The following is a 13308-nucleotide window of genomic DNA, read 5'->3' as shown; positions in this document are numbered from 1 at the left end:
CACAGCCAGTCTCCATGACTCTGAAACCAGAAGAACGAGATGGCGCCTGGCTACCGCTGCCAATTTCTCTGAAAAGGATCACATTAGAAGGTCCTAGAGAGAGCGGGAGAAAATACAGAGGAGAGAACAGACTTATTGGTCACAGAGAGGCAGCGGAACCCACAAAACTAAGGCCCTTAGTCACCCTTCATGTCTAGAACGGAACTCACCCGTGTTAGAATAATCCACCGTGTAAGACCAAAAGGGCAGCATTTACAGAGAGGGCCTAGAAAAGAGGAATGCACACAGGAAACACCAGGAGGAAGTGGGCTATGCAGTGGTACGCTGAGAGGACTGTCATGGATGAGTTGAAACAACCTAAGTTTGAATTGCTGAATGTTAAGACTGATGGTCTGCTCTGTAAACCTTCATCCAATTCACAATAAAAGGTTTAGAAACCAAAACCCAGCATTGTAAACCTCAGGAACCCAATTCTTCTTTGACAATTCTCGCGCCACCCCATGATTGATTGTAAATCAGACTGCGGTGCTGGGGGGACGGCGGGGGGTCACTAGCTGATTTGGGGAAGTGGATCTCCAGGCCTTTCTTCCCAGTCTGCCTTAGTTTGGAGGTGCTGCAGACATCTGTTGAGCATCCCAGAAATGTGCTAAGTCAGGGTGAATAGTCAGGTGGTGGCCAAGCACAGGGGCGTTTTCTGGCGGCTGAACCAGGGCTCCAGTACAGAAGACAAGCATTCTACCCATGAACTGCCCCTTCCCCCAGTAGGAGCTGAGTTGATTCTGACTGACAGTCTTCCTCTAGGACAGAGTAGAACTACCCACCATGGTGTTTCCACGGCTATAAATCTTTACAGAAGCAGACTGCCTCATCTTTCTCCCGCAGAGTGGCTGGTGGGTTTGAACCACCAACCAGAGTTAGCAGCCAGGCCCTTAAGCACTGTGCCACCAGGGCTCATTCTTGTTGTTGTTGTAGGTGCCATCGAGTTGGTTCTGACCCATAGCGACCCTGTGCACAGCACAACAACATACCGCACGGTCCTGCGCCAGCCTCACCATTGCTCCGAGGTCTGAGTCTGCTGTTCCCGTCACTGTACCGAGCCATCTGAGGGCCTGCCTCTTTGTCACCGCCCCTCCACTTTCCAAGCATGACGTCCTTCTCCAGGAACTGGTCTCTCCTCACAATATGTCCAGAGTATGTAAGGAAGTCTTGCCACCCTTGCTTCTAGGGAGCGCTCTGGCCGTGCTTCTTCCAAGGCAGATCGGTGTGTCCTTTTAAAAGCCATGGTGCTCCCACATGCTTCTCCAGCACCACCATTCAGATGCATTGATTCTTCTCCAGTCTTCCTGAGTCAGTGTCCAGCTCTCACATGCAGATGAGGCAATGGAGAATGCTTGAGTCAGGGGCACACCTTTGTCCTCAAAGTAACAACATCCTTGATCTTCAGTCCTCTAACGAGGTCTTATGCAGAAGATTCACCTAATGCAACTCATCTTTTGATCTCTTGACTGCTGCTTCCAAGAGCACTGCAGATCCAAGCAAGACAAAATCCTTGACCACGTCAACACCCCCCCCCCCCCCGACTTCTCATGATGCTACCTATTGGTCCAGTTGTGTGGATTTTGGTGGTCTTTATATTAGAGGGTTTTAAACAAATTCAGCATCGTCTGTTGAATCCTACTCATAGTGGCCCTGTAAGACAGAGCAGAACTCCTTCTCAGGGTTTCTAAGGCTGTCAGTCTTTATGACGGCAGACTGCCTCATCTCTTGCCTGTGGAGCAGCTGGGGGGCTTGAATTTTGGACCTTTCTGTGAGCAGCCCCCAAATGTTTAACCCACCCCCAAGGTTGTTCCAGTTGATTCTAATTCATAGGGACCTTACATAGGGTTTCTGAGACTGTAGATTTTTCCAAGAGCAAAAAACCTCGTCTTTCTCCTGCACAACAGCTGGTGGGTGGGTTTAAAGCACTGACCTTGCAGTTAGCAAGCCCACATTTACCAGAAAGCGTCATGAGGTCACCTCGTAGGAGCGTCAACTCCACTCAATCCACTGCTAACAAGTCAATGTCAACTCACAGCAACTCTCTAGAACAGGGTAGAGCTACACCCGTGGGTGTCTGAGATTGTAACTCTTTACGGAAGTAGAAAGCCCTCTCTTTCTCTGAGGCTGATGACTTTGAAGTGCTGACCTTGTAGTTAGCAGTTTAGCGAGTAACCCACTATGTCACTAGGGCGCCTAGTGAGAGCTTGGTAAGGGTTCAGTTCCTTGTGACACCCCTCAGAAAGCTCCCCAGCAGGAAGGCCTCCCCACCCCACCCCAGCAACACTTCCTGACAGCTTCACTACTGTGGCCACAGGTGGGAACAAGAACAGATCCCCTTCCAACACAGATAAGGCTGGGAGGAGGCAGGCGAGGGAGGGGGACAGCGGGCGGAAGTCGGGGCCTCGGGGAGCACAGTGGAGGAACCATTACCGCCTGGGCCCCCTTGGGAGGAAAGTGCTGGAACCAGAGCAAGATCAAAACAGCCTCACAGGGACCAAGCAGGCGTGCTGAGCCCCAGGGGCAGTGAGGAAGGAGGCAGCCTCTCTGCAGCTCCAGCTGCCACTGCTGCCCCGCCCCCACACTGCCCTCCTCATGCCAGGCTCTGGCAGGCACCTTGGATAACATTGATCATGGATTGAGGATGGAGGGTGCCTCGGGGCCTGGCACTGTGCTGGGAAATGCAGTGGAAACTCAGACCCAGGAATCCCTACTGTGAGGGAGCCTGCTGTTGGGGCTGGGCTGGCTGAGTCCCAGCTGGGTGACCTTGGGCAAGTGACTTAACCTCTCTGAGCCTCAGCTTCTTCATCTGCAAAGTGGGGGTACCAAAACGCCTGAACTGTGGACAGTACCCAGCAATAGACAATCCAGCGATGACAGGTGCTGTGAGGCAGAGGTGAGGGAGGTCTCGGGGGTCAGGGCCGAGAGGAGGGGGCCCTGGGCAAGCAGACACCTGACAAGGAACAGGGGGCAAAGGCAGGAACGGGCTTCTGGTGGTGAGGACACGAAGGAGCAGCTGCAGCAGGGACCCTGGAACGGGGGCTGTGGGGGCATGGAGAGGGCGAGCGACAGGCTTGGGAGATCAAACCCACCAGCTGCTGCACGGGCAGAGAGCGAGGGTGCCTGCTCCTGTGAAGATTTACACCCGCAGAATCTCTCTAGCGGGCCACTTGGGGTCAGAATCGACTCTGTGGCAGTGCGCTTGGGTTTTGGGGTTTAAGGTGGGTCAGGCCCTGAGCTGTGGCTGATGGACAGGCTGGAAGGACACGGGTGTTTCTCACACAGAGAGACAAACAGACGTGTACAGAAGTTGTGGGAAGGGTCATGAAAGACACAGTGGTGACAGAGGGACAGGGTGGCTGGGACAGCTTCTGATGAAGCAGGGCGGGACTGCAGCCGTGACGAGGTTATCTGAGAGGCCGTGCCCCGGGGAGCAGCAGCCACAGGTGCAAAGGCCCTGGGGTACAAATGAGCCTAGTGTGTCGGGGACACCACGGAGGCTGGTGTGGCTGAACGGGCAGAGCGAGGTCCTGAATCCAGACCAAGTTGGGGAGCCCCTGCAGGCTTCAGTGCTGCAGGGGGGAGGGCGGGGGGAGCTTAATCTGACACGTCTAGATAGGGTCACCGGGGCTGCCATCGACAGACAAGACTGTGGAGCAAGGGTGCACTGGGAGGCCAGCTGGGAGGGTCTGTAGGATCCAGGTGTGGATGCTGGCTGCAATGAATTGGTCAGAATCTGCTGACAAAGCCAAAATGTGGGGGGGCGGGGATAGGGCTTACATCTGGGGGGTCGGGAAACACGCGTGGGGGTGGGGGTGATGCCCAGCAGGCTGGCGATAATGGACATGGAGACCTGTATCTGAAGCTGCCATGCCCCCTGAGGGCCAAGGCCAGGTCCCGAAACTTTACAGATGGAGAAACTGAGGCTCAGGACTGGAAGGGGCGTGGCCAAGACCACACAGCCAGTCCCTGCCAATCTCCCAAACTCCTTCCGGAACACACTTAGCTGCCACCGCCCCACTCACAACAGGCTACTCCCCCAGAGCCAAGGAGGGCCTCAGGGGTCTGCACCTGCGACTCAGAGCCAGTGGTGCGAGGAAGGGGGTCCGTGCGGGGCCCACCAGCGCCTCTGAAACAGCCGGAGCCCAAAGGGCTGCAGTCCCTTTTCTGCCGCCCTCCGCTACTGGAAGTGACAGGTCCCAGCCCTCGCAGGTCTTACAGTCTCTCTCCATTTTACAGTCCGGGACCCAGGCACGGGGCACCTCCCCCAGGCCACCTCACAGCTGGTGAGGGGTGGCGATGAGATTGAACCAGCATCCCCGAGGCTGCAGAGCCAGGGCCCGGCGCCAGCTGACCTGCCCAGGTGACCTGATAAGCCTGGATCCGCGGAGACTCCAGGGACACAGAGAGCAGTCGGAGGAGCCACCGGAGAACAGGAAATTAAACCAGGATGAAACTCTACCCTGGTCATCCTGGGGGCAGGGGTGGGGGTGGGGGTGCCTCGGCAGTGAGCGGGTCAGTCCGCTGCCCTGCGTGCCGGGAGGCCAGCAGCCAGGGGGGAGGCCCGCTGGTGGCTGCTTGGGGTCGCCAGCAGGCACGGACATGATGCCCCCTCTCTCCCTCGAGCTACAGAGGGGAAGGGGCTGAGCTCAATAGACAAGCTGGTGCTTTGTCATGTTCCCCCGCCCTCGAATCCAATCTCGGGTCTTCGTGGAAACAGATTCCAGATGGCACTTGGTGAGATCCTTGCCAAACGTTTGGGGAGGAAGCTCAGAACCTTGGGGCTTCAAGATCTCGGGCTACTGGACCCAGAGGGGCACAGATGAGGAGACCCCAGAATTATGAAGGCTTAGGTGGCCCCACCTTGGCCACACCCCACTGAGCCACCCTGAGGAACCCAGGAGGCCATCATCATTAGGCATCCCCTAATTTCTAATCTACCACTTCCATCTCCCAGGATGCCTTTCCCCGCCTTCTCCATCCTTCAAGTTGGAGCGAACTCTGCTCACCCTGCTAGATGTGCTAACTCTGAGCTGCCCGGGGGACACCCTCCTTCCCTGTTACTCTCCCCCTTTGGCCCTCGCTTACACACCCCATTGGGGCTCACTGACGTGCCTGTCTCCCCTCGGGACCGGGAGCCTGGGGTGGGGAGCCGCCTCAGCCTCCTCCGGGGCCTGACAGGAACAGTGGTCCTTGTCTGAGTGCCTCACCCATGACTGCCTGTGGTCTCACCTCGCCTCAAAAGAGGAAATTAAACCAAAAACTCTCTGCACTGTCTGCACATTTTTTTCCCCTTGGTAAAATTCAAACAAACAGAGCCTATTCAAAGCCAGCCCTGCTCCGGAACATCAATGCCTTGACCTTGAGCTGCCGCCACATGTGGAGGAACATTCTAGAATCCTGTACTCTAGGTCACCAGGAGACCAACGGCGACCTCCTGCTGGCCCTCTAGGGTGTCCCAGCGCCAGAACCACCATCGTGCCAGCACTTGAAGGGGCATCACTTGAACGAGAGGGGGTTCTCCACAGAAGATGGTGTGGGTACGTGTGGGGCTCCCTATGAGGCCCGAGGCCAGGGCCCCCACTCTCCAGCAGGCTCAAGTATGGCCAGCAGAGGGTACTGCCCCCGTAGGAACTTTCCAGAAGCCTGGCTTTAATTGTCTTTAAGCAGCTGTTGACTTTCCTCTGATAAGTTGGCAGGGAGCTGAGATGGATGGTATCAGGCGTTCTCTGCCCTCCCAACCCCAAACCGCCGCCTCTATCTCCCTCTGCAGGGACGTCTGGCAGTCCACCGGGCAGCCGGGAGGAGTCCCTGGTCTCTCCCCACATCTGCTTGCTCAAAGGCGCGTGTCCGGGGACCACAGCCTGATCACCAGCCTCCCCTTCGCTTCCCAACAGTCTCCAGAAGGCAGCCAGGGGAGCCCCAGATAAAGTCCCTTGTCCCAGGGCAGTTCAGAGGGCCTTCTGCTGGGGCCTCCAGCCTTTGGCTGCTGGTCGCCTGGCCATATACATGTCCCACCAGGTGACTCAGACCTCCAAACCCCAAGCCCGGCTTGTCCTGGACCCCTCTCTTGGGCACTGTCCCCTCAAGCAATATGGAAGTTGGGCCTGTAGTTTCAAGTTCCCTCAAAGAACTCTCGACCCTCCTGTCCCTCTCCTGGATGGGCACCCCCACCAGGCAGTGGCATAGCCTCCTAAATGGCTCCGGTGTCCCCTGCTCTGTCCCTTTCATGCAGCTCAAAGGAGCCCTTTAAGCCTGTCAGTCAGGTTATACCAGCACCCTGCTCCAGACCCCCCAAATGCGCTCCCCGCCATCTTCACTGCAGCCCCGAGACCCTGCCTTCCCCTCAGACTCATGAACCCCCCACCACTGTCCTCCCATCCCGTCCTCAGGGCCTTGGCCGGGCTGTCTCCTCCTGCCAACACCCCTTCTCAAAGCCGGCTCCTTCTCCAGAGCCTTCTCTGTGGGACGGACACCTCCTCTGAGAAGCCCTCGGGACGGACCCCAGATCAAAAGTCCTCTTCCCCACTCACCCCATCACTAAGGTGACCAGATTTAAAGCGGGACACCACTGACCAGGGGAGGGGGGTATGATTAAGAATTTGGTCTATATGGACCAAATAGACCGTTCCCTAGCTTGTCGTGCATTCTTTCCAAAAATCAGGACCATCCCGCCAAAAGGGGTACATCTGGTCACCTTACACATCACCCGACACCCCAATGTACTGCCACCATCAGCAGGTCGTATTTTAGGCAAGACCTCTAGTTACAGGTTCACCTGTTGGGTATCTGTCTCCCTCCCAGACCCAGATGGAGCCTTTGAGGGGAGGGGACAGTGGGCTTGGTAAGAGGGTTAGAGGCACAGGGGGCATCCCGGGTGGGGACCCTGCCTGCACATCTCGGCCAAGGGGAGCTCACTCCCTGACCACGAGCCGGACCTCACCTTCCTACCAGCGTCCCCATTGACTACTGCCTGCTGGGCCCTGGGGAAAGGCTGGGGCTCATGAGGAATGGCTCAGGCTGCCAAGGGCCCCTCCTTCACAGGAACCAGGGAGCCCCCACACACACACCAGTCATGTGAGGGACATGGCCCGAGCAAACACAGGGGCGCGTGACGATGGCAGCGCTGGGGCACGGCCTGGGCTCCCTCTTTCCTCCTGCCCAGCAGCCTTGGGCATGACCTGCTGGGGATTAGACTGTAATCTTCCGGAGCTGTCCTGAGTCTTCTCTGTGGTGGGGGTGGGGAGTGGGCACGGCTGGGTGGGGGCCTGGGCGAGCAAACCCCTGTTCTCTGAGGCTTGAAGATTCTGCTGGGTGCTTTCTCCATAAAGGGACCCTAGAGGGAACAGATACTGGGTGAGGGGCTGGGGTCTTCAAGGAACAGGGCCTAGGCCAAATGCTAATGAAGGGCGGGGCCTGCAGTGAGGTTCATTGATGGGGGAGAAGGATGTTCTGGAAGGAGCCAGGAGGCCCCTACCCCACCTCCAGCCCTGACAGGGGTCTGAGAGACCTTCCCACTGAGAGGTTCTTCGAGGAAGCAGCATCCTAGGGGCTGGGGTTTTGTTGCAATTTACAAAAAGGTGGCAGGACCATTCAGAGGGGCGACTAAGGCCTCAGGACAGAGGACCCCAAGTTTTTTGAGGAGCTTGGCTGTTGGGGTGTACATGTCCTAAGCTGCCTGGGTGTGAGCCGGTGTGCTGCCCGCTTTGTCTATGGCTCCTGAGATGCTCAGTCTCTTACCCCAACCTTCCTCCCCAGCCCAACTGAGGGTGGCAGGGCAGACTTCCTGCCTGGAAGTTAGCCCCCAAGATACAAGGGGATAAGGCAGCCATGTTGGGCGGCTCTAGCCTCTGTGGGCCCAGGCCCCAGGCCCCCTTGGCTCCAGGCTCCCCAGAAATCACTGGGGTGCAGGGGCAGCTCTTGGTACTAGTTCCCCAAAGATGGACCAGTCTAAACACATCCGGTCTGGAGTTCACTGGGAGCAGCAGTGAGGCTCTTCAAAGGTGGAAGGTTGGCCATCACCTGCCCAATCTGATTGTCCCGTGTCCCTTCAACAGATGGAGAAACTGAGGCCCTGAAAGCACTGGCACCTTGCTCAAGTCAAAGAGGCACTTAGAGTCAGTGGGGGGTGGGGGGGGTGGAACATGGCCTCAGAGTCCCCAGGCCGACAGTCTGCCTGGACGGTTGGTTCTGGCTGGTTTTTCCGGTCTGGGTGCCAAGCATGCTCCCTCCACCTGCCCAGCCATCTGCCCTGCTCCCTCCCTCCCTCCCTCCCTCCCACCTCCCCAGCCTCTGTTCTTTCTCTTCTTTCTCCCTCAGGCTCAGTCCCACTTTGCAAAAGCCAGCAGGTCATGGGGGGACACCCCCTGTGGTTGGGGGCTCCCCAAGCAGGACCTCATCCTTGCCAATTAGCCACTGGCTCCCATCCCAGCAACCTCAGCGACTCCTGGCCCTTGGCTTCTCATCCATGAAACCTGTGGCGCTTACACCAGGGGACACACGGCAGCCCTTCAGCAATAGGCACTTCCCAAGTCTTTGGTTCCTCCCTCATTCCCATTGTACAGATGAGAAAACACAGGCTTGGATTTTCCAAGGCCCCGCTTGGGGGATGGGGGGTGGGGGGTGGTTCTCTCAGGCTCATTGGGCTCCCAGTGCCCCCAGGCACACTGGAAAAGCACGTGACCCATGGCTGAAAAGTCTCCTCTGTGGCTGACCCCACCCTGAGCCTGTGAGAGGGAGCCAATGAGTCATCCCAGGCAGGCAGGAGGCCAAAAGATTCCAGGTTGTTCATGAGAAATGCCCTGTATGGACACAGAGGGCCCACCTCCCCATGGAAGTGACAGGCTGTGCAGGGCACTGGGAGGGGCCAGGCTGGACATGGTCACTTATCTGCCACCAAGACATATACCTCGAGGCCAACAAGCCTCTTCCCTACTCCAACTTCTCCCCTAGGTGGCTTTCTGTTGTGCCTCCCGCTACCCTAGGGATGGAGGGAGGCAGAGGGGGACACACACGGACACACACGGGGACACACACACACACACACACACACACACAGCTTAGAAGTCCATCCTCCTGGGCTACCCTCACTCACTCACCCTTCTCCCACAGCTCACTCAGCCCCAGCCTCGGGAGATTTGCATGTGCTGTTCCCTCTACCTGGAACAGGATAGGGATTCCCAAGACTTGATCAGAATCCAGCCCAGAAGCCGCCTCCTCCTAGAAGTCCTCCACAGCCCAATGGCCAGAAACACTGTTACACGGCCTTTGAGAACTGGCTAGCGTCTCCGGGTGGTGGCCCTGGCTCAATCCGCTCTCCCCTCTGGACTGAGAGTGGGGGGGTGGGGGCGATCCAGGGCCTGGCACTGAGCAGGGATGGGACAACTTGAGGCTGAGGGAAGCCCAGAGAGCCTCCGCCTCCCCCTGGGGCCTGAATTTCCAGGGAGGTCTCCCTGTGGGGATGGAGTGGGGTATGTGCAAGGGGTCTTGTCTAGAAAGCACTCCCTCTGTAAGCAAGCTCCCCTCTTACTCAGTGTGTTCAGGATATGAGGGGAAGAAGCTGATGAACAGGGGGTGTAAAGCCACCCCCAAAGGTCCCCTGAAGGTGGTGCCAGCTGCCTCGGACAGTCCAGAGTCCAGAGCCCAGAGCCAGCTGACAAGTCACTTCTCCAGGCTGAGCTTGACTTTTAAAACGGGAGCAATGAAGGCACCCTGGTGGTTATTGCTAATGGCAAAGGTCAGCGGTTCAAAACCACCAGCCAGCTCCTTGGAAGAAAACTGAGGCTCACTACTCTGCTCCCACAGAGTCAGAGTCTGTCTTGGTAACTCGCAGGAGCAGTTCTACCCTACCTTACATAGTGAGCAGGGATGCCGGCTCTTCCAACAGAATCCTGGGCTGACACAGGAAAGGATCCTCAGAGATCAACTCTGACACTAGCAGGAGAGTTCCACAAAGCCTTCCCCCATCCCAGCACCCAGCCGGCCCTTTGTTTCCTTCAGCCCTCTACCCCAGGGAAGTATACCATGCAGTTTCTGTCCAGTCACCTGGCAACTGCCACAGAAAGAGAGCCACCTTTCTACATGGTTTCAGAACAAAGACATGAGTCACAGCTGGCTGCAGGTCTAACCACAGGGAGTCTCTGTCCTGGCCCAATCACCTGGTTCAGATGGGGAGACCAGGGGCAGGGAGGAGGGGGTCACCCAAGGAACCACACACAGCTAGTACCCTGAGGTGTGGGAGCTCATTCCAGGGACAGAAGCAGAGAGGGGCAGAAAAGACCTCGGGAAGGACAGGTCAGTTCCAGCTGTGACCGGGGACAGCACTTTGACCCGCGTTGGACCCTCAGCCGACTTCAGGGTCTCAGAGTCCAGTGGGGAGCCAGGTGAGGGGAACCCTGAGCTATGTACAATTTGGGAGCCCTCTTTAGGAAAAAGACACCCTAGTGGTACAGCAGTCAAGGTGCTTGGGCTGTGAACAATAAAGGTCGGTGGTTCAAACCCACCTGGGGAGAAAACAGTCTGCTTTTGTAAAGACTTGCTCGCGCACTCATTCATTCACTCACCCGTCAAGTCGAGACCCACTCACAGTGGCCCTACAGGGCAGGGAAGAACTGCCCCTTTGGGTTTCCAAGGCTGCCAACCTTTATGGGAGCAGAAAGCCTTGTCTTTCTCCTGCAGAGCGGCTGGTGGGTTTAAATCACTGAACTTGTGGTTAGCAGCCGGAGGTGTAACCCACTACGCCACGAGGGGTCCTTGTAAAGATGGCAGCCTTGGAAACCTTATGGGCAGTTCTGCTCTGTCCTGTAGGGCCACTGAGTTGGAACTAACTAGACAGCAGTGAGATTTTAGGAAAAATAACAGGAAAAAATTATCTTCCCTTTGCAAACTGCACAAAATGAGGAGCCAGGGGCATGAGGGGCCTGGACACTGGAGGGACCTGGAGAGATGAGCAGCTGGCCCAGTTTGCCCAGACTGAGGGGGTCCCCAGGAGGAAGTGAGCCTTCCTTAGCTCCCTGGGAAACCCTGTGGCAGGTGTGAGGGCAAATTGTAGGCCCCCTCGGCCACCCCTTCATGGACCGCTGTGTGAAGTGCCTGGGTGCACCTCACAGGAGAGAGAGACAGCCCTCTCCAGTGGTGGGATCCCAGGAGGCTTTTAGCTCCCAAGAATCAGCCGGCATTACTAATGACCAGAAAAGAAGACTAGTAGAGTGATCAGTCAGGTGGGAGACATCTGTGGGGTGAGTGGGCTCAGAGGTGGAGATTGGAGCACTAGATTGGGCTGGGCCCAGATGACACCCTAGTCCAGGCGTCCTCAAACTATGGCCTGGGGGCCACATGCAGCCCGCCAAGGACATTTATCCAGCCCACCTGGTGTTTTTGTCCTGTTTGTTTTTTTAATTCAAAATAAGATATGTGCTACGTGCATAGGAATTTGTTCATAGTTCTTTTTTATTTAACTATAGTCCGGCCCTCCAATGGGTCTGAGGGACAGTGAACTGGCCCCCTGTTTAAAAAGTTTGAGGACCCCTGCCCTAGTCCTTTCCAAGCCTGGAATCCCAGAATTCTGCACTCCCTCCCACTGGAAGCACTGAGCTTTGCTTGAGGGTCATTAAGCCTTCCAGTGGTAGGGCAGGCTGGTTGGGTAACAGCCCTGAGCATACCCCAAAGCAGTGAGTGCTCGGCCCCTTCTTGTCCCTCCCTCCTGCTGGAAGCTTCTCAGCTCAGAGGCCCACCACCCTCCATCTCCTGGGCCCATTCTGACATCACCCTCTGCTTCCCACTCAGAGCAGGAGACCGCCCCTCCTGGGACCTCACTGCCTCCAATCCCGCGTTATTAAATGAACCCAACACAGGCTGAAGATTCACACCCATGACCAGCTCCCCCAGCACAGCGCCAATGGGTCCTCCCTCTCCAGGCAGTACCCTGGGTCCCAGAGTGCCCACCTGATTGGGCAGGTGCCCACAGCTTCCCACCTTTGCCGTGGCCAATCCGGGTCTCTGGGGAGTCAAAACCTGGTCAAGATGGATTCAACGCTACAAACCCTCTTGGCTATGCCCGAGGTACTGCGCCTCGGGGCGCAGAGTAACAGGACTGGGCTTCCCTACCCTCAAAGGGCTCCCCATCTGGTGGCATATGAGAAGGGTGGGCTGACAGAGGCTTCCCTTCCTGGGCCACAGGGGCAGGTCTGAACCTTTTCAAAGGAGATAAGCCAGGAACAAAACACCTAAGCTGCCCACTCCTACCTTCATATGGGCCTGCAACCCCAACACAGGAAGGGAGAGGCCAGCCTTAGCCTTGACTGAGCAAGGGGGTCTCTTAACCGCGTCCCTGCCCAGCAGTCCCAGACCCGCTAAGAAAAGGCCCAGACTTCCAAGGTGGTGAGAGGGTCAACCCCGAGAAACCAACCCTGACCCCAAATAGTCTTTCCACCCAGGCTACTGGAACTCCTCCATCCGGCTAGTCTGTGGAATCTCCTCGCTCCCAGGCTACACAGACCTTTCTCGGGGTTGGGGCGCTATACAGGCCTCTCCCCAGCCTCGCTGGGGGAGGGGAGCTTTCTCCTAGGCACCGCCCCTCCCCTCATCCAGGTGTACATTCAGAGAAGGGATCCGGAATCCAGGAAACGTCAGAACCTGAAGCCTCGGACGAGCTCCTCCCACCCTCTCCATAAATCGGGAAACTGAGGCACGTGAGGGCGCGGTGACGCCCTCACTTCGGAAATGAAGGCAGGTTTCCCCGTGAACGTGTTTGGGGTGGGTCCCAGCCCAAGGTCATGCCGCGAAGGTATCTGGCTCCCGTCGCGTGTCCCCGCAGCGTCCCTGATGAGCGATAAACCGGTGGTCGACCTGTCCTCCCCGAACGCACTCCCCGAGGAGGCGCGGCGTCACCCCCTCCCCCGCCCACCCTCCACACGCAAGGTGCTCCCCGCCCCGACCCAGCCCCCCAAAAAAGGCCACCTGAAACCCGGGCGATGTCCTCACGATCGCCCGGGCGGCCGCGCGCAACCGGAGCCGCAGGGGTGCGGCCTGGAGGTCAGGACGAAGACGGGGTTCGTTCCTGAGGGGCATCGGGAAGCGGGGGTTCCCAGAGCCCAAGCGGGTGCCCTCCCTCCGCCTGCGCCGAGACCCCCGCCCGAGAGCCGGGAGAAGGGGGCAGGCGCTGGCATCCCCGCAGGTTGGGTGTCCTGCCGGCCACCCCGCCGGGGGGGTCCAGTGGGGTCCCCGCCGCTCCCGGCCCCCCGCGGTCCTTACCCAAGACACGACGCGCAGGAG

The 13308-nt window shown here is 57.7% G+C and overlaps 1 protein-coding gene across 1 annotated transcript in view; it reads right to left on the bottom strand.

Moving 5' to 3' along the window:
• Positions 1–13308, bottom strand: part of SYNGR1 (synaptogyrin 1) — a gene marked incomplete at its 5' end in the record, with an annotated part of 30815 nt that extends 17507 nt beyond the window's left edge. The window contains one exon of the mRNA XM_045290955.1: positions 13288–13308. Coding sequence (XP_045146890.1) covers positions 13288–13308 — 21 coding nt within the window. The remainder of the gene's footprint in view (positions 1–13287) is intronic.

This window comes from Echinops telfairi, unplaced genomic scaffold (genome assembly GCF_000313985.2).
Source record: "Echinops telfairi isolate 266 unplaced genomic scaffold, ASM31398v2 ScPeMD7_2;HRSCAF=8, whole genome shotgun sequence".
NCBI lineage: Eukaryota > Metazoa > Chordata > Mammalia > Afrosoricida > Tenrecidae > Echinops > Echinops telfairi.
Note: the sequence above shows the minus strand (reverse complement) of the source record. Positions and strands in the feature narration are given on the sequence as shown.